The sequence below is a fragment of the Muntiacus reevesi genome, chromosome 6 (genome assembly GCF_963930625.1).
Source record: "Muntiacus reevesi chromosome 6, mMunRee1.1, whole genome shotgun sequence".
Classification (NCBI taxonomy): Eukaryota; Metazoa; Chordata; class Mammalia; order Artiodactyla; family Cervidae; genus Muntiacus; species Muntiacus reevesi.
The window spans coordinates 73662206-73683527 of NC_089254.1; the positions used below are offsets into that span (position 1 = coordinate 73662206).

Genomic DNA, 21322 nt, shown 5'->3' on the forward strand with positions numbered 1-21322 from the left:
GAAGAGGAAAGGAGGGCTTCCATTTAGAGCAGGTGGGTGGAGGCAACAGCCATGAGGAAGACCAGGTGGGATGGGCGGGTTGGCAGGAAGATTTTAGTGTGGATTTGGACAGGTTGACCTGGAGGTTCCAGAGGTCACACCAGCGACCATAGTCAGGGGAGCATTGCTATACAGGTCTTGTGCTCAGAGAAGAGATGTGGCAGTGGTGGAAGAAGTGTGAAGAGAAGGGGGACCAGCATCTGGGCAGCAGCGAGTAGCCAGTGCAATCCAAGGTAGGGGCACGGGAGATACTGTCACACAGACGGGGTCTTCTGTGGTGGCATTCCGAAGACCAGTGACCTTTCTTTGACCTTTAAAGAGACGTTCTGGGGACTTGCCTGGTGATCCAGTGGTTAAGACTTCCACTGCTGGGGGCAGGGGTTTAATTCTGTTCGGGGAACAAAGATCCTTCATGCTGTTTGGCCAAAAATAATACATAAATAAAATAAAAAGGAGTTTTGTTTTCTAGTGTGGTTTCCAGACTACCTGCCAGAGTGATAATCTGGGTGATTATTATAATTACAGAAACTGGAGCAAAATTGAAATCTGTATTTGTAACAAATCTTCAGATGGTATTATCTACATACTCACGGCTCTGAGGTTTTATTTTATCTAAGGAATCTCAGCCACTCCCTCCTGACACCTGGCAGAATGATGGCTTTGCCTGCAGCTATTACTGGGAGGCATTCCTGTGGCCTCTTATGAGAAAATGTGGAAGGGCAGGAATGAGCAAAGACTCAGAGAGAGAGAAAGGCTTATGTGTGTTTAGCCCCCACATGTCTGTGGCAGGGGGGATGTAGGGAAGGTGCAGGCTGTTTGTCTGTGATGCTCCTGAGTTCTTGCTGGGACTCAAGTAGTGCAGCCTTGGCAGGGGTGGGGGGTTACTCAGTGATAAGCTGCCCGAGGGTGTAACCTTGACCTCGGGGAGGCATGAGGCCTGCCAAAGACCAAAGGACCTGCTGTCAGAGGCTCCCCTAAGTGGCTCAAGGAAGGCTGCACTTTCCAAAAGTGACTCAGCTATATTTTTTAGTCCACAGGCTCTTCCAGAATCTTGCCATTCTCCTGTTAATATTAAGAGGTGAATCAATGTCCCCTCCCCTTCAAGCTGGGAAGGTCTTGTGACTTCCTGGACCAATAGACAATAATGAAAGTGACAACTTGTGATGGAATACAGGAGCCATGCTGTGAGAAAGCCCAGGCAACATGGAAGGTCCACATGGAGGTGCCCTGGGTAACAGCCACAGCTGGGGTCCCAGCCAACAGCCGGTATCCCCCTCTAGATATGTTGAGTCTCCAGCCCAGCCACCCTCTCTGACTGAAACCATGAGATATCCCGAGAAGGGCCTCACTGAACTCAGCCCACCACGATAACCATGAGAGAGAATGACGATGATGATGACAATGGTGCTAATAATCAATTATTGGTGTTTACACCTCTAAGTCTGGGGTGGTTTGTTCCTCAGCAACAGACACCTGGAACAGGGCTTAGACAAACCTCACGGTGTGGCCTCTCTTTTCCTTCCCAAAGTGCAGTGACCGCAGAAGAGAATTTTAATGAGTTAATATAACCTTATTTGATAAAAATGTCTGAAATTTCACAACCTGCTCCACATGTCCTTGGTTGGACCTGTGGTATCCCACACTTTACTAAGTCAGCAGCCTCAAAACCCAAGTGCCAGACCCCACCCCTGGCCTTTGCTGGAGAAGGGACGGTCCTGGAGAAGCAGGACACAGCAACTCACGGAGGATCACCCAGCAAGGGCAGGGTTGTAGCCTCAGAGGCCCTCTTTGATCTGAAGATGAAAGAGGGGGTCGGAGAGCTACTTCTCTTCTATTTCATCAAGAAGAGTCCTTCAATATCCCCCTCACCTTTTATTTCTTCAGTAAAAGGTTAAATATTTATATCGCATAGAGTTTATGGAAACTGATAAGAAAGTCAGCTGGAATGTCTAATTTGTAAATGGACACACAGAGGAACACACACAAAATCAAACCAGAAGGGAAAAAAAAAAAAAAAAAACAACCCTTCAGGAGCTACGCCAAAACAAACGAAACAAAAACCAAACAAACTAAGCTTATAGAACAGACAATTCTCACAGGAGCAGCTAAAATTTGTAAAAGAGCTCATGGAAGCAGAAGTAGACCCTTCCTCCATGAAGTGAAATGTAAGATGCACCAAAACAGGAGAATTGCTTAAGTCAGTAAAAACCCACCAAAGGATGATAAGGAAGGGAGGGTACCATTGCTGGCAGAGTGAATCTGCAGAATCACTTTAAAAAATACTTAAACACTGATATCAAATACTAAAACCACAGAGATCTCCCTTGGCCTGCTGTTTTGGGAATATAACCCAAAGGAAACATGCTAAGACAATCCAAACATTTTACATGCCCTTGGGTCTTACAGAAAATAGTGATAAAAATAAATATCCAACAATATGACAAATTAACTAAATTACATTCGTTCATTGGAACACTATCATTTAAGTGATAACTTTAAGATTATGTAGCAATATGAAAATGCCAATAATGTAGTAAGTGAAAAATGAGTATAAAACTATATCATCATTTTAAATATACAAAAACTGTGCATATGGAACTTGAAAACTTGAAGACAGTTTAATCTTTTAAAAAAGCTAATCCTTGGGGTATAAGATTATAAGATCTTTTTTTTTTTTTTTTTTTTCATATTTAAGACTTTCATTTCTCCACAGTATAATTTTATCCAGATAACTAAAACATCAAACTTGAGTTGACTATTAAAAATCAGACTACGTATTTATATTTTTGGTTTGTTTGAGAAGTATTTGTTAAGAAGGAAGAGACAGTTCATTCAGGATATTCTGAAAGTGCAGGAATTAACTTGGGAAATTGTCTTGTACTGAGTCCTGGTAAACTCTGGCCCTATCCAGCCACTGGGAGGAGGGACACAGAAGAATGAGAAAGAAGGTAAGGCATGGTGCCCCATCAGTAACAGGGCTGCAGAGGAGGCAGCCACTGGCTCCATGTGGAGGGCTCTGGGGAGGTTTCAGGGACCATACAACATTAGGTTTGGATCTTTGTAGGATGGAGACAGGTGCCAGATGGAAGGCAGGTAATGAGCAGTAGGAGCTCCCTTGCAGTAGGAGCATGGGGCAACGCCACCAAGGCCACTTGGGGAGTGGCTGAGGGCACGTGGTCACGGCATGCTACTTTTTCAACTCCTTATTTTGCAGTGCACATCTCTTTGCACAAAACATTTGCCTTTCACAATTACCCTGCCAGAAGTAAAAAGAAACTCCTTCTTCCAACACTGAGAAGTATTTTCCATTTTGCTATGAGACAGTGACAGGTGTCAATTTCTCCTGATAACTGCAGGTTATCAAACAAATGCCCCCTATGTGTGGTCACATCTGCAATGGATAAAAGACTGACAGTATACTTTGTGTGGCTGCTGTTATCAGGCCAAATCACTGAAAAATTTTAAGTGCTTGAAGGCAATAGGCTAAAATAAGCATTGAAGAGCCTGGATACTTATCTCAAGGTTATCTAAGTTTCCCTAGGTAGGATTTTTCACAAGAAATAAGCACTTTCTCAAATTGCTCCATTTCTTTATCTGTCCAAATGGATGCAGCAAATACAGCTTCCTGTTCATCAAAGTCTGGCTTTTCTCAGCATGTTCAGCTCCACTGCAGGGCACAGGGCTTTATACACCAAAGCCTGCACACTTCTCTAGAGACCTGGTTAAGGTTGGATTTGGTTTCATTTTTCTATTATACAATCTGAACGTCATGAACAAACTTCCACGTATTTTTGTGTCATGGGTCAAGGTGTTTACTTCTGCTTCTGTTTTGTCTTAGTGTTTCAACCGGAACTTTCATAGATATAGCCTGATGGTGCTCTCCCTGTTTCTTAGTCTGATAAATACTTTCAATTATCCATCTGGCAAGACAGACCTTGAGGCTATTTCTGCCTATGGCATCTCTATGTAAAATGAGCTTGCTGTGTTCCCTGCATTTTTAGTTGCAGTCACCATGAGAGGACACTCCCATGGCTTTTGGTACTTTATATATAACATGTTCTTCCTTGTAATATGATTTCTTTCCGTGGGAATGACTAGAGAAATACGCTGCCAATGAAAATGCTTTATGGTTCTTATTAATGACACTTGGCTATTGATGGGGAAAAATGGAAAGCAAGTGTCTTCAAATGCTCGTGTGATAAAAGAATCCTCGCGATTTTCACCTAAAGCATCCTCCTCTGCCTACAACATGGAGAAGGAAATGGCAACCCATTCCAGTATTCTTGCCTTGAGAATCCTATGGACAGAGCAGTCCATGGGGTCACAAAGAGTCGGACACGACTGAGTGACTAACTCATGTTGTCTACAACAGCAGTAACTAGAAGTTCAACTTTTTTTTGTTTAAGAGTGTTAAATTGTCCATTTTTTTCTGTAGTATACATTTTTTCTGTTTGTTATCCATAGCTGTGTCCCCCAAGTCTAATTATTTATTCTTTCTTGTCCCTCTCTACCTTTCTTCTTTACTTCACGCTAGCAAGACATTAGGTGGATATAAACGAAGTTGAGCCTGCAGTTTGCATTCCTGGCTACTAAAAATATCCAAGAGCCATTGCCCTGATCTTAAAGGAGTAAGATGTTGAGTATGATGCTCGTACTAGCTTACAACATGGGACAGATGCTATTGAGGGTTTCATTTGCATGTTGAAAACAAAATGACATCTTTACATACTTACTAAAAACTAGCAAAGGGCCTATGCTTTAGACAAAACAATTCTCAAAAAGTATTTTTAAATATTTCATTTTCTATAATGAAAGCTGTTTAAGAATGTATATTTCTGAGTATGTAGCAATTATGGGACTGGAGTAGGCATGAATATAGCAATTTATGAGACAGCTTTTTCTCCAGGCAGCTTTTAGTATTCTGTTAAACCTATCCTTGGAATGTTTTCAAACTGTTTCCAAACTGTTTGTGTTCCAGACCTGTTTGAGATTCTTATGACAGATATGAATGTCTGGCAGAAAAATGTGCATCCATGTATAATTTGCTTACAGTTTCTGGACAGTTCCCAGAACATTGACACCCTCAGTGAATACCTGGGTGGGGGGTGGTCCATGAGCCCCTGGCTAAGAACACCTGTGTTTGAGCCTGGGCCATCAAGGTGTACAGAGGACTCCCCATCTTTAAATGACACTCAGGCTTAGCTGATGTCCTGCCACTGAATTATAAATGTAGCTTTCCAAGTCCTAACTATGAGTTGGCTAATTATTTTGCAGTTTCCTCATACAATCTGAGCAGAGAAGTCTAAGAGGGAATTTCATTAATCGCCCCTTCCCCTTTCGTGGTTTCTAGGGGCTCACTGCATGCTGGTCACCCACCGCCTGTTGAGCTGCTCCATCTGCTGGACGGATCCAGACCTCCGCATCCCGTCGGGGGTGGCTGCTGCTGTGGGACGCTGCCAGGTGGTCGTGCGGTTCACGTGGTCCACATAAAAGACCCGCCCGTGGCTGTCAATGCGAGCTTCCCAGTCTAGCGCGTGACAAAAAGGCAAAAAGAAAAATCAAGGACAAACTACGGAGCCATGTGAAACAGATAAGCACTTCCAGGTCTTCTGCGGGTAGAACTCACTGCTGGTGACTCGCCGAAGACCAAGAACTGCCCAGAGCACCTGCGTGACCTCTGAGGCATTGGCATGGAAGTTGGTGTGCCAGGAAAGAGCCCATGGGATGCTGATTCTCTGCCGGACCATTTGAGACAGTAACTGGGGTTCCTCAGACATGACCTATGTTAAAATTCTAACAATTTCTAAAGACAAAGTCAAATATTTATTTCCTTCTTTAAAAAATTCCATCTTGTCAATTTTCTTGGCTACCAAGTGACAGCTGGAAGATTGGAAATGTCCTCCAGCAAAAGCTGACACTCTGATGCTGAAAAAAGTCCTTTCTTTGTTAAATCTGATGGAGGATGGCTGGTTAGGAAGGAATTATGGCTCCTCTTAAAACCAGGTTTGACTACAGTTCTAAAATACTGCATGTAGGTGCAGCTTCCTATAATCTCTAACAGGTCACAGCCTTAATTGATCACCTCTTGAGAGAAAGAATGGAAAGATTTGACCATTAGAAACTAAATTCAAACCATCCTTTGATAAGCTGTGAATTCATAGTTTATGTTCAACCTATCTGTGGCTGGAAAATATTTCTCAACCAAAACAAAACCGATCACGACTATTAACTAGCATCAAGCTTTTTATGTATCTCTTTGTTGATAAATAGCCATCCCAAACAGTAGAGGGAGCCCAAGATAAAGATAAATTCTTTACTTCTCAAATTTAAACAATAGCAACCAACTAAAAGGTGGAAGCACAGATGATACAGTCCATGATATACGTCGGGGCCGGACTGGGGTGATAGGATGAAAAAAATCCTGAAAACCGAGAGAGCTGGGAGTCACGTGTATACACCTGAGCTTAACGAAGATGAGCTTAATGTCTGCGGTACCGAGATGGGCAAAGCTTTTAGAGTCCACATGTAAAAATGTGGTGGAAATAACAGCTTCATGATAAAGTTATGCTGAAAAATGAGTTACACTAAAGAAAAAAATGCAGAAATGACCGCAAATGAGGAAAACTATTCAGCCTTTTAAATGAGAAAAGCCATAGCTTTTGGGAGTAGGTCAGATATTTAACAATTCTGTTGAAAAAGTATCATTCAGGTAATGACATAGCAACTCTCAATTGTTTTTAAAATGAAAAAATATATTTGGTTTATTTATGGTTTGATATGTGCATGGTTTATCTGTCTGTGAACATTATGGTTTATGTTTGACATTTACCTGAGGGACTGCCAAATAATGCCCGAGGAAATCTAAAATACCAGAAAATATCAAATTCAGCTTATAAGACAAATTGAAAAAAAAAATATAGTCAGGCTGTATAAATATATTCTAGAAGGTTTTGATTAAATTTAACTACTAAATGATTCAGTTGTCAACTGTTAGTTGTAAATGTTAATTAGCTCATTGATGGAATTGTGTATTTGTGTAACTACTGAGTAATTAATTGCAAGCCAAACATTAAAAAATTTCAGTGATTCCCAAACTAGCAGCTTGGGCTTTTTTTTTAAAAGAACCCAACATGACTGTCATCCAACAAAGAATGAGTGTTAACCTTTGAAGAGTATCATGCTACTTCATTCACTTGAACAAACACCTCCTTTTACTCATTATGAACTAGAGATCAGGCCAGGTCCTGAGGACACATTGCTGACTAACACACATCCCTGCCCTCCAGGTGACCTGTAGTAGAGGAAGGATTCCTTCAAAGACAAGACTCCAGTCTCATGGATTCTCCAAGGAAAAGAACTGAAGTATGGTGCAATGATAATGATCATTTTTATGAGTTTCAGTATTTCCAAATCACTCATGGAAAAGAATGTCAAGCCAGACAGACAGGCCCTTTTGTTAATATATTAAACATGTGGAAGGCAGAGGGCTAATTAAACCTCTCATAAATATTCAGAAAATAATAGCTAAGCATAATTAGAGATTATAAGTGGGTTTTCTGGGTTGCTTTGTAAAGAATTTACTTTCAAATACTGTATAAACCATATTGCTTTAAGAGAAAATTTCTGAATGGAACTTCAGCCTCAGCATGTCCAATGCACTTGGCTTTGTGATACCAAAACAGACTCCTGAAAAGGATACCTTTATGGATGACCTTGGGATAGTAGTCACTCATGTATGTCCATTCATTTGTGATAGAGGGATCTGTTATATATTATACTATATATTTTCCATGAAGTCTAAGAACAATGTAGAGCCTAATAATGTATCCTATTTTAATTATTACACTCATAAAACCTATAAATTTTACTTTCACATTAACAAGTGCAATATCATGTTTATAGTCTGAGCCTTTCTCTTGAACTTCTGTCACATCTCACTGCCTTCTTGACATCAGTTCCTGGATGACATTTCAATTATAACACGATCAAAACCAAATTTCAGCTCTTTCCACACAAACCTGCTTTATCTGCAGCCTTCCTTTTCTGTCTCAATTAAATCCAGGTTAAAACTCTTGAGGTCACTCTCGACCCTTCTCTTTATTTCGTACATCATATCCAATCTGTCAGCAAACCTACCCACAAAATATCTGCCCAGGATGTACAGAACAGACTTTAGGACTCTGTGGGAGAAGGAGAGGGTGGGATGTTTCGAGAGAACAGCATCGAAACATGTATATTATCGAGGGTGAAACAGATCACCAGCCCAGGTTGGGTGCATGAGACAAGTGCTCGGGCCTGGTGCGCTGGGAAGACCCAGAGGGATCGGGTGGAGAGGGAAGTGGGAGGAGGGATCGGGATGGGGAATACATGTAAATCCATGGCTGATTCATGTCAATGTATGAGAAAAACCACTACAATATTGTAAAGTAATTAACCTCCAACTAATAAAAATAAATGGAAACAAAACAAAACAAAACAATATCTGTCCAGAATCTGACCACTTCTCTTCACCTGCTCTGCTCCCTGCTGGCCCAAGCCACCACTGTTTTTCACCTGCAAGAACCTTATACTGGGTCTCAGGCTTCTATTTTTTTTTTTCCTCACAATTTAATGTCAACACAGAAAAACTGTTAAGTCCTAAGTCAGACAATGTCAAGTCTCTGCTCAGAAACCTACAATGTTCCCCTTTCATCCAGAATAAAAGCCAAACCCTTAAGTGGTCTACAAAGTCCTATGTGAGTGATCTGGGCCCCTGATAGATCTCTTTACCTGCTGCTTCCTCACTTCCTAAATCTGCTTCAGACACACTGACCTTCTTGCTGTTTCTCAAGCCCACCAGGCAGGCTGTTCTATTTGCTCAGAAAGTTTTTCCTTCCCAATACTTGGGTGGACAACTCTCTTACCACCTTTAAGTCTAGCTTCAAATGTTGCCTTGTCAATAAAGTGTACCCAACCACTCTATTTAAAATGGAAAATTGGCCATCAATATACACTCCAGATCCTCCTTCCCCTGTTCTGTTTTTGCTTTTTCACAGCACTTAATACCTTCTAATGTGCTGCATTATTTATCATTTATTCTTTTTATTCTTTATTATCTGTCTCTGCCAGTCTAGACTGTAAAGCTCCTTGAAGGCAGGGATCTTCACTTGTTTGCCTTACCTAGAATAGTGCCTCACACAGGATAAGTGTTCAATAAATATTTATCCAATGAGTAACTATCAGGGAAGAATTCATCCATGTGCCATGTGAAATTATTTAAGAAAATTTAGCTGTTAGCTTCACTACCAACTTTTCTAATATTTTTCAGTGTTATATGGACAGAAAATTGAAACCTGTCTGGAAGAAATTTATTTTCATTATCTAAAGCAGCTTATATAAAGCAATTCTTTAAAACAGAATATATTATACTCATTTACAATATCTGTATGTATAACTAGTTATTACTCTTGCATGGGTTGAAGGTCAATTCATGTGCACACTCACAGATAGGTTTTTCGATGTGGACAAAATGTTCCTTTCTTGGAGAGAAAATGTTATAGGTATTTTTCTAAGTCAGAAGTATCTCTAGTGACATTTATGGGATATCCATAAATCAATGTATAAAGAAAGAAATCAGGCATCAAAGGTTAAAGGACATAATGTCTATCTTGGTCTCTTCCAACAAATATAGTGTTTCTTTAAATTGGTCCACACATTAAAAACACTGTTTTATCACTGATAAAATACAACTGAATAGGAGAAGAATGGTGTAAATGTTAAATATATCATATTGTCAAGAATAGATGAATTAAAGAATAAGTCTTTCTTCTTTCAAAACTGTATTGGGTTAATGTAAGCACAGGCAAAAGAAAGTAAAGAAACATTGATTCCTTGCATCCTGGAAAGATTCTGCAGTTGTAAAATTTATCAAATTTTAAAGGTTATCTTTGCTTGAAAAATGAGTTGAAACCAAAACAGGGATGTTCTAGAATTTGTGAACATATGTGATGCTAAGTGAATATATAATATCTGGGGTGTCAGTTCCTTCTTACAAACATAATAATGGAATATTATAAGGGCAAATTACATTGGGACAATATCTAGAGACTATCTAATCCAAATCTAGCACTTAGCAGATGAAAAAATTAAAATTTTACAAATAAGAAAACTGAGTCTGTAAGAGATTAAGTGATTTTCCCAAGTTCAAATAGCCAGCTAGATAATTATTAATACACATTACAGTTATCAGGAGAATGTGATTGAATTCTACCCCTAAAGATGATGTTTTGCCTGGAAACCTCCAAGACCTGTAGAAAAAATTTGCGGCTGTCACATATGGGTACAATTTAGAGTAAGGAAAATGCAAGTTGAAATGTCTTATGCGTGAACCATAAATGGTCCCATGGAGAATAATAGGATTATCCCATCTTGAACTGAAAACTTTTAAATAGTAAATAGTAAAATTTGTGAAATAAGGGTCATGAACAGTTTGCAAGGACTAGTCAAGTCTTGTAAAGAAATGCTCTCTATTTCAGAAGTTGAGGGCTACTGAAAATACTGGGTTATCTATTTGAGATCACATCCTGAAACCATCTGACAAAAACACCAACCAAACAATTTTTACGGTAGGCGCCATAATGGTTTTTGATCACACTGTAAGGTACAGAGTGGGGGAAGAGTTTGGATGTTTATATACAAAGTTCATACTGACCTGCTTAGATTTGATAGGAAGAATTAAGGCATAGATTTTCAAAACTAACGCTTACTTGGTGGAAGAGGCTCATCGATTGTTGGGTAGTGATGATGTTCAGGCCTCAAGGAAGGAAGCTGGCTTACTGGCTGGGAATTATGGAGTGTAGGACATTCACCTACGGACAAGATAGTCAAGATATTCAGATTCATTCATTGCTGTGGCAATGTCATCAAAAAAGCATGACTGTAAAACAAACTACTGCAAGAAAAAACCCCAAAGAGTGGGCAATCGATTTTTTGGTTGTCAGTTTGTGACATTCAGAACCATTCATGAATGAGTGAATAGAGGGAACTCTTTTTTTTTTTTTGAACTCAAGTAGTCAAACACTTAATGGTTCTGATTTGTACCATAACAGACCAACAGGTAGGACTGGGACCTGAATTTTCTTGAGGGGAAGGTGGCATCAGACAGGGACCTAGAAGAAAATAAGCAGAGCCTGAGATTAGCCCAGGAAAAGAAACAGGCCTGTTGGAGGGAAGAACAGCATTTATAAGGTCCCATAAATTTTGCAGACTGTGCAAAATGACAGCTCCTTTTTCGGATAGATTTCATCTGAGGGCTGCCAAGAGGCCGTCTTTCAGATTTTGTGTTTGGAATGAGACTCTTAGCTGCTGCCATTTCAAGATGGGGTTAAGGAACTGATTGGCCAAGAAGGTAAATTCTTATCGTATGACACCTAGGGGCTGGGGTGGGGAGCCAAGGACCTGTGGGATCTCGTGATTGTTTCAAATTACTCTGAGGAAGAAGAAGACAAACCAGGGTGTTCTGGAAAGAGAAAAGACAAGAGACGAAGGAAGTAGGTAAGAGGCAGGAAGACTGAGACAGGAGAACTTGAAACATGGAAGTGGGATAGAACAAAGCAGAAAGACAGACATGGAGCAATTTTAGAAATAAACATGTCCATAGAATGCATGGCCCAATTATGATAGACAGCTAACGTTACTGTCAGGCAGACCTATGATGAACTGAACAGTGTTTTAAAATGGAGCTCCTATTTCATGATGTCTTCAGGTCTCGGTAACACTGCATGTGGAGGGGCCTCCAGTACCAGCAGTTTGGGTCACATAATCAGAATCAATTGCTCTTGATCTGTGAGGAGCTAGAAAAGTTCAGGCCATGAGCCAGCCCTTAGACTGGTAACCCCCATTGCACCCCATCCTGGATTTCTCACAATAGCCCCTACTGGCCAAAGGACGAAGGTCAGGCTTCTCCTTTTGCCCTTCCATGGTTGATGCAAATACCAAGTGTCCCATTATTCCGTGGTCCAAAAGAGATGAACTGTGAAAACCAGTGGTTAAGATATTTGTGGGAGCTCAAATTTCAAAAATATTTCTCAGAGTGTCCATACATGGAAAAGATGATTATTTCTTTTTGCTCTAGATCTATAGAACTGACTTAAAAACATAAGCAGAAATTAATTAGGAAGGAAATTAAGTGAATTTAGCCATCTAACAGCTTGAGCTAACTGGAAAACAAAAACAGAAATGTATTCAGGAACAAAGTGTCCTTTTAAATATTAAATACATTTAAATATTAAATATATAACATCATTTCTTGTGCAAACTCTGGTGTGTGACTCACACCCCTGGGGTCCTTGGAGACTAAGGAAAGTCAAGGAAGGTGCCCATCCCTCATGCCAGCATATAGCTCCTTGCAAACTAACTCCTGTTCCAAAGTTGGGCTCTGTGTTTAGTGGATATAACACTCATGTTAGTATTTATATGTGCTTAATGTCAGAAACTGAAAAAAAACAAAAGAGAGAAAAACAATGGTACAGTTGTTATGTCACCAGCTGCTGTGTTTTGAATTTAGTTTGTTAAAAAAAAAAACAAGAGACTTACCTTGTAATTAATTCAACCAATCAGGTTAATTACTCCTCCAAGCTAGTGGAAACATAATAGTGTTGCTTGCCGGGTTAATGGAGCTGACCCCACCTTCCCGTGAACCCCAAGCAAATGCAATGATGTGACTGATGCATCTCAGCCAACGGGATGGAAGCAAGAGGAAGCAAGCCACTTCTGCTCTGCATGAGGCTGCAGCTCCGCACCATCCCCCTCACCTCAAACACAAAGCAAGGGTCAGACCTGCTAGAACTTCTGAGAAGGAAACGTATTCCAATTTAAAAGGGAGCCTTGCTGCTCATCTACCTGGAAGAACCCTCACTCAGAGGCTGAGCACTTCATAGGAATCACCTCAGTTAATCCTTCCAATAACTCTTTAGGGTAAGTTCCACATTTGCACCCAGTTTACACGTGAGGTTTGGAGCAGTTAGGTAACTTGGCTAAAGTGTCATGGTTGGGAAGTGGGGAGATTGAAGATAAACCCAGGGGAGCCTGATGACAGGGTTGAGCTCATAATCACATTACTGTTGTTGCTGTTTAGTTGTTCAGTTGTGTCCGACTCTTTGTGACACCATCGACTGTAGCCTGCTGGGCTCCTCTATCCATGGGATTTTCCAGGCAAGATTACTGGAGTGGATCGCCATGTCCTTCTCCAGGGGATGTTCCCAACCCAGGGATCGAACCCACCTCTCCTATTTGGGAGGCAGATTCTTTACCCCTGAGCTACCTTGGAAGCTGCCCATAATCACATTATGTTCCTTTTTTTTTTTCCATTTGATCTGAAGGTTTTTTAAAAATCATTTTATTTTGAGGTTAAAAAAAGAGGCACACGTGGAGGGAAAAGAAATACAAAGTAGATGAAGACATCCTCCACAAACTGCCGCAGACGCACCTGCGTGGGTGTGAGTACAGTACACCTTCCTCGGCTAACCTCAGGAAAGAATTTGCGATCTCCAGAGTCACAGTGAGGGAAGAAGAGGGCACACGTGCATATAATCAGGCATACGTGTTGCTTTTGAGCGGGTGCTCTTGGAAGCGTGGTGGTGAGTGGGGGACAGATCCGCCACTTTGACTTCATTAGCCGGGGGACTCCCTACCAAGGGAGAGAAGAACTGGCTGTAGGAAGTCATGTGCCAGCATAGGTACAGCCTTCAGGAAATCAACAGTCCTTCCCAGGAATCCTTGTTTTGCCCCTAGTAATCACTATAGTGAAGCATATGTTCTTAACTTTTTTGGAGTTTACAATCTGCAAAAAATTTCAGGAATCTAAAAATTTCTTTAGAAACATAGACTTCCACTCTGGCCCTGAAAAACTTTTTCATCCTTTTGGTAAAGGGGATGGTTTCCCCACTGCTAACTGTTAGACCCTCAAAGGCATGGGCAATATCCTTTTCAAAATATCAATGTATACTGAGTCAAGTTTCTATTACCCATGTGTGGACTGTCTCCTATCACTGGAGACATGGGTCCAAATATAACCCATTGGCTACAACAGATTGACAGACTATAAATTCAGACTTGTAGCTATGTGGCTCTGGGGTAAAAATGGTTATTATACTTCTAAAGGTAAAATGTTTTTTTTCTTTCTTAAAAAACGCCCCTTTGATGAGAAGAGTTGCTTTGGTTTTGCCTCTTGACCTACAAAGCTTAAAACGTGTAGTATCTGGACCTTTATGGAAAAAGTTTTCCCAGCTTTGGTCTGAAGCATCTCTGGTGGCTCCCAGTTGTTCCAAATTGCCTTTTAATATACTTATTTTTAATTTTATTGTAATTATTGAGTGCCTTCCACACATAGTGTCTGACCTAGAACAAAGAAGAGACTCAAAACACCCCTATTAAACAAAGGGGTTGTGCACCCCATTCTCACACTCATGCATGCTTTTCCACATTGCACGGTATGTGTGGTTTACAGTACGGCACTCTGGTTTCCTTGTTACCAGTTTTCTTGGGCTTCCCTTACCCTATGTGCCACTTTCGCTCACCCCTTCTTTCTCCAGAATGTAGAATTGGGTACTTTGAAGTACTTAAAATTATTTCTTTTACACTCACGTACGTTCCTATAAAAATTTGCAGGTGCCAGGCATTTGCTTAGCAGACATAAAGGAAATATGAATTCTGGCCCTTGATGAGCTTACAATCTAGAGACAATACCACTGCATGTTGTTTGGAGGCTAATTTAAACAAATTAGAACAGCAAAATAGCAGAATCTATATTTTTTGCTTTTAAAACAGCTGAATTATTTCATATTATCATGTGATTTTTAAGTTATTTCCCTCAATGTCACTGTCACTTGACTGGCAGGTGGTTCCCAATTCTGGATTAGGAAATGCAAGTTAACTTTATATATGCTTCCACAGGCATGACTAAGAAGAAAGGTCTTTGGTTAGGACACAGAATACATTTTTAAACTAAAAAGGGCACCTGTTGGATTAGAATCTTACTGGAGACAAAGTGATTCACACATTCATGGTATCCTTCCTTTGCATTAGCCAAAAGAGCTCTCCAATCCCACAAAACAACACAAAACAAAACCAACAACAATAACAGAATCAAGTAGACAGAAATCATGACACATATATGTAGGCTATACATATTCGTATGTACACAGGTTAAATTCTAAAACAGGTAATACCAATGTTCTTCCACTTATATTAACATTTATTGCTAATCTTCGTAAGTTGTGGGAAGTCAGCAGATATTGACATATTACCCACTTAATGTTGATCATTTTCTGCTCATATCATTTGGTACTAGCTTTGATGCTCTTGCTGCTGTCAAGGAGGGTAATATGTACCCTATCATCAGTGATTAGTTAGAACAGAGAAGCACACATACGAGTACACGCTCACAGCCAACTAGCTGTCATTCCTGGGGTGTATCTGAGCGGTGGTGGGGTGTCAGCTACCCACAGTCTGGAATACTGACATACACATATACACATGCACACAGAGAAGTACAGGACAGGCACACGTGGCCGCCGCAGCAACCTGATTTGGGACTGATCCTCTCCCTCTTGGTTTTAAACCATGTTGGTGAGACCTGCGTCCCCCTCGTGGTGGTCCTATTCTCACTCTGATGGGGTGTGAGGTCTAACCTTCTCTCCGACTGCTCGGCCCTGCCACGGGGGACTCCAGACCTTCCACGGTTCTGGCCACGCTCCCATCGGGGGCGGCCAGCTCGTCTTGCCACGGCCCCGCGCCGTTCACCGACTCCGGGTCCAGCTCCGGGCTCTGCACGGAGTCGGGCACTGACTCGAAGGCGCTGTTCTCCTCCTCCTCGTCGTCCTGCGAGGAGAAGACCGTGCTCTCGGAGATCTTGGCACTGTCCACAGAGGAGAAGCGGGTGTGGCTGGCGAACCTGCTGCCGTTGTAGCAGGAGGGGCTGTAGCAGGAGGCGCTGTAGCAGGAGCTGCTGTAGCACGAGGAGCTGTAGCAGGACGGGCTGCAGCAGGAGGCGTCGCAGCAGCTGTGGTCCCCACCCTGCCGCGGGCTGGAGTCGCTCTCGCTGCCCGTGCTGGGGAGCGCGTCGCCATCCGGGGCTGAGCCGTTGGCCAAGCCCGAGTGGCCTAGGGGAGCCGTGCCTGGAGTGGCCCCCTCGGGGGCCTCTCCATCCTCTTCCAGGGGAGGAGGCTCCGCGGCTACCGTGTCCACCTCGCTGAGCGCATCCTTCTCCGAGGCATCCTTGAGGGTGGGCTCCTCCTCGGCGCCGTCGTCTTCGTCCGCGCTGCCGCCCTGCGCTGAGGGCAGGCTATGCAGCAGTGTGTGGATGCGGATGTAGTGGGTCCGCGGTGTCTCCGGCTCGCCGCAGGCGGACGCGATCACCGTCTCCAACTCGGACACAGGCAGGGAGCACGGCCTGGTTTTCCTCTTCACCGACGCCCGCAGCTGCAGCCTGTCCTCCCCCTGCCCCAGGGCAGACACGCCCCCCTCCTCCTCCTCCACCTGCTCCTTCTCCTCCTCGTGCCCCCCAGCCCGGCTCTCTGTGGCCCCTTCCTCAGCCACCGGCTCCCCAGGGCTGCTCGGGGCTTGACCGTCCTCCTGCAGCCCCGGTAGGGCCTCCTCCTCTCCCAGGTCCAACCGCTCGGCCAGTTCTTCTGCACTTAAGGCGGGCTCTGTGTCCTCTGGCCCGGGGGCCAGCAGCTCCCCAGCCCCCTCAGGCCCCACAGAGACTGTGCCATCATCTCCTGCCTCGGTGGTACCTGGTGCTGCCTCAACCAGACTGGTAAGCTCCAGGCTCTCGATCCCTGGAGGGCCCACAGTGCTGCCCTGGCTGGGCTGCTCAGGCTTTGGGGTCCCTGAGGGCTCTGATGCATCACAAGGGGGCTCCCCACAGCTGCTTGCCACCAGGTTATTCATGGGGCTGTCCTGAATTTCCGCAGACTCAGGCTCGGTACTCAGGGAAATCTCCTCATCATCTGTGGACAAGAAGAAAATGTCACTGCAGTGTTAGTCTACTCCCGAAGACGTGTGAGCATGTTAGGGATTTCTGCCTTAGGATATTGCATGGAGGGGTTGATGAGCGTTTCCCATGGACCAAAGCTCTGCTAAAACTCATCTGTAAGAAACGGCTCTCCTTATATTAAGGAAAATCTGTAATCACGATGTATTTGAGAATTCTGTTTCAAGGGACTTCATTTTTTGGTCAAAATGCCCAAATCCTAGTGCTGCCCCTGTTCTGGGTACAAAGTAGATGCTCAATAATGTCTGTTATATGGAAGACCTCAGAGATGAGAGGTGGGTTTACAGGTCCTTGCTGGGTTCAGGCAGGGCTAATTATACTAGTTCAGAGTGTTTCCTATGGCTGAGTCCCCCAGTGTGGCAGAATGGGGTTCTGAGGTGACCAGAGAGAAGGAAAGGGTGCAACCACAGTCATTCAGTGGCTCAGACTGGAAGCCTCCCAACATCTGGAGAATATTGAAGTGGGAAAGTAAACCAGGTCTCTATACCAAGCACCCATTCACAGAGCAGCAACCATGGTTCACCTCTGCCTTCCCCCAGTAGCTCTACTGGATCCCTTCCAGATGTGGATTCCCATTTCAAGCCCTTGTGCTATCCACTCATTGAAGAAAAACAATCTCTCTGGTGCACTGTAAAGCTATTCTTACTGCTACACTGAAGGAAGAATCAATTTTATTTTCAGGATGTAGGAAAGGCTGGATGTGAAAGAATGAAACCGTCAAGTGTTTTCCTTACAATCTGCTTTGTAGATTGGGCACAGAAAAGCACAACTTTTGTTTGACGAGGGGGCAGTGATAAACTCCAGACCCTGATTCCCAAAAGCCTTATTAGCTTTACTGGCATCTCATAAATGTGTTGCTAATAAAGTTGTGGCAACTCACAATTCTCAGCATGATCTCTACCTGTGAGGGGGCTGCCAGAGAAGAGTCGGAGTGGGATTATGAGGCATCTTGTCAATCTTATTTGGAAATACGTTTTGGCTTGAAAAACTGAACATGGGATGATTCAAAAATTTTCTGTCCAATTTACAATATTCATTTTTCCTGTGAGATTGTAAAAATCCACAGCTTGACAATATGATATGTATCACATTTATTTATTCACTCATGTATGCAATGATTCAACATCTATTGGTTAAGTCCTGTGTGGGTGTGGGTGAGTGTAAATTGCTCAGTTGTGTACGACTCTTTGGGATCCCATGGACTGTAGCCCACCAGGCTCCTCTATCCATGGAATTCTCCAGGCAAGAATACTGGAGTGGGTAGCCACTCCCTTCTCCAAGGGATCCTCCTGACCCAGGGATTGAACCCGGGTCTCTCACATTGCAGGCAGATTCTTTACTCTCTGAGCCACCAGGCTATTGGGAGTAAAATGTTAAGTTAGACATGGCTCCATACCCATGTTGACCTCTTTGTCAATCCCCACTCCACTGTCTAACCCTCTACCTTTAGGTCACTGGAATGAAGAGGAGCTGTCAATCAAGGGGACAACAGGGACTTCCCTGGCAGTTCAGTGGTTAGGGCTCCGTGCTTCCACTGCAGGGGCCCGGGTTCAATCCCTGGTCAGGGAACTAAGATCCCATGAGTCATGTGGTGCCACCAAAAAATAAAAATAAAAAGGAGGATAGCAACCTGGCTTGCAGAACAGATCACTGGCTTCTGGGCCTCAAATGGAGAAGACAGGTAGAGAACCACAAAACCTAGGACATGTCTGGAGAGAACCATGGTTATTATATTTTGGAGAAAGGAACCACTCTAAGACACTAGGCTAGGACAACACATGAAATACATGCCAAAATACCTGGGTGGATGGAGGAAGTGATCTCAAATCGGAATTGCAGCTGTCCACTCACATGATCTGTTGGAAGCCTACGGCCAAGGGTGTAGCTGACCACCCTGTCCCTAGAAGGAAATAAGCACCATCACAGATCTGGTAAATACCTGTTCTCCTAAAGACCACACACTATGCCAGCAGGTGAGGCACCTAAGCCAGGAAGGCCCTGATATTAGGATGTCTGCTCAGGACCATACAAGATGGTCCTAAGGAAAAGATGGGAAAATACATTTGCTCAATAGTAATGAAAACGTCAATAAAATCCTTATTGAATAATCTAAGGCAGGGATCAGTAAACTACAGTCCATGGACCAAATTTGGCCCATCATTTGTTTTCATAATGCTATGGGCTTTTCACATTTTTAAATGGTTAGAAAAAGAGCAGGAGAAGAGTAGCATTTTGTGACATGTAACAATGATATGAAATTCAAATTTGTCTCCACAAATAAAAGTTTTATTGGAATGCAGTCATGCTTATTAGTTTACTTCTTGTCTGGGCTGCTTTCATGCTACAGTTGCAGAGCTGAGTAGTTGGGACAGAAACCATATGGCCTACACAGCCTGAAATATTTACTATCTGGCCCCTTACAGAAAGTTTGCCAACTTGTGTTTTAGAGAAAAAAAGAAGAAGGAAAAAAAGACATGGATATCCTTTGCTTGCTTTTCCTGCGCAGGTTGACATTTTCCAAATAAGCCCTCAATTAAGAACAGGGCCAGCAGCAGATGCTTGTCTTGTAATAATCTAGCTAGCTAGTTACTTACTGCTATCTATCTATCTATAGAAGGATGTAATCCTGATTCCCAGAGACCCTGTGGACTGCTTCAGAAAGAGACCTGCTGCAGAGCAGCAAAGCAAGACTTGTGGGCTGGGTCCACTGGCCTGTGACTTCCAATTACACCAGCTCCAGGGTCCCACAGAGAGACTGAAACTCCACCGTGGACCCTGGCACCATTCCCTCTGCTCACCCAAGGCAATTTTTAATTACTAGGAAGACAATTATCTAGAGAGAAATCAATCTGATAGTTTGCTATTATAGTTTCATCAACAATGCGGATTCAGCAAAATACAAGATACCCTCCCTTGGCCTAAATAGGAAGAGTGACTACTCTGGGATATTCAGAAATGAACAAATCCATTCTATCCAGTAATAACAAAGACATACTCCAAAACCAGTTGTTACTTAGATGATTACATATTCACCCCATTCATTCATTTGTGACATTCAAATAAAAAGGTAAATCACTGGCTAAGAGTGTTTCAATGTTTCTTCCTAGAAAACACAAGCACTGTGAAACAACATATATCCCAGGGGTCCACTGACTTAGCATTTCTCTTTGGTAAGCCCTGGTTTCCTATTTGGAGTTCCTAGGAAGTCCACTAAATAAAGCATTACATGCAGGAAAATTAGAATGAGCTACAATATTGACAAGGGCTTTGGTCAATATTATGAGGTAGGTCTACTACGACCATAAGAAAGAGATCCTGAACCCCAAACCTAGTTGGAATCAGAGGAGGCCTAAAGACAATATCAGACAGTGAGACCACTTTATCAACAAATATTTCGTGAGCCCCTGCAATGTAAAAAGTGCTGCAGGTAATGCATAGCATGTAATGCATACCTCTGTCTTTAAATAGCTTATACCCAGCTGGGGGCATGAGACTGGTAAAGAATTCTTTACGTAAAGAGTTCCAGGCAGCGGTGATACTTCCAATATGAAGCTGAGGTGGGCACGAGTAGAGGACTTGAGGAGAGAGAGAGTAAAAGGCAGATGGCTGAGGACTGGGATATTACAGGCAAAGGAATCGAGGGTACCTCCCGAGCAGCCTTTATTTTAAAAGGAATAAAGTTTGATATTTTAAAAATGAACAGTTTGGAATCATTTAGTCCCTATGTGCCATGGCCAGCTTTATGTTCTTCATGTATATTCTTGTTTTAGTGGAAAATGCAAACATCTTGTTTCACACACAACTGTAGCCTCGTAAATGTCAACTCTCTGCCATAGGTTCTGATTACATGTCCTTGTATCATTCTAAGTATTGCACTGAGGCATATCCATGACCAGAAAACCACATAAAGCTCTACAAGTTTTCAAATATAGCTGCTATTACCTGTAGAAATGCATGTTATGCACAAGGATTTTTATCTGGTCAGAGGTTAATGAGAACCCTGAATATTATTTATTTATTTATTTTTTGACTGCACTGCATGGCATGTGGGATCTTAGTTCCCTGATCAGGGGATGAACCTGGGCCCCCTGCATTAAGAGTATGGAATCTAAACCACTGGATCACCAGGAAAGTCCCAAGAACATTGAATGGACATGAATATAGAAGATACAAAATGCAGGTCATATACAACTAAACAATGTGAACAGCATAATTGTGGTTGTTTCATAAGGATTCACACTTTTAAAATTT

The 21322-nt window shown here is 42.6% G+C and overlaps 1 protein-coding gene across 3 annotated transcripts in view; it reads right to left on the minus strand.

The window, feature by feature from the left end:
* HECW1 (HECT, C2 and WW domain containing E3 ubiquitin protein ligase 1) overlaps positions 1 to 21322 on the minus strand; it is a 186562-nt gene that overhangs the window by 98530 nt on the left and 66710 nt on the right. For all 3 annotated transcript variants that reach the window (XM_065939400.1, XM_065939401.1, XM_065939402.1), the window contains exons 5-8: positions 18871 to 18971; positions 15708 to 17027; positions 10785 to 10886; positions 5416 to 5566 (exon numbers count right to left, since the gene is read on the minus strand). In XM_065939400.1, the coding sequence (XP_065795472.1) occupies positions 5416 to 5566; positions 10785 to 10886; positions 15708 to 17027; positions 18871 to 18971 (1674 nt within the window). The remainder of the gene's footprint in view (positions 1 to 5415; positions 5567 to 10784; positions 10887 to 15707; positions 17028 to 18870; positions 18972 to 21322) is intronic.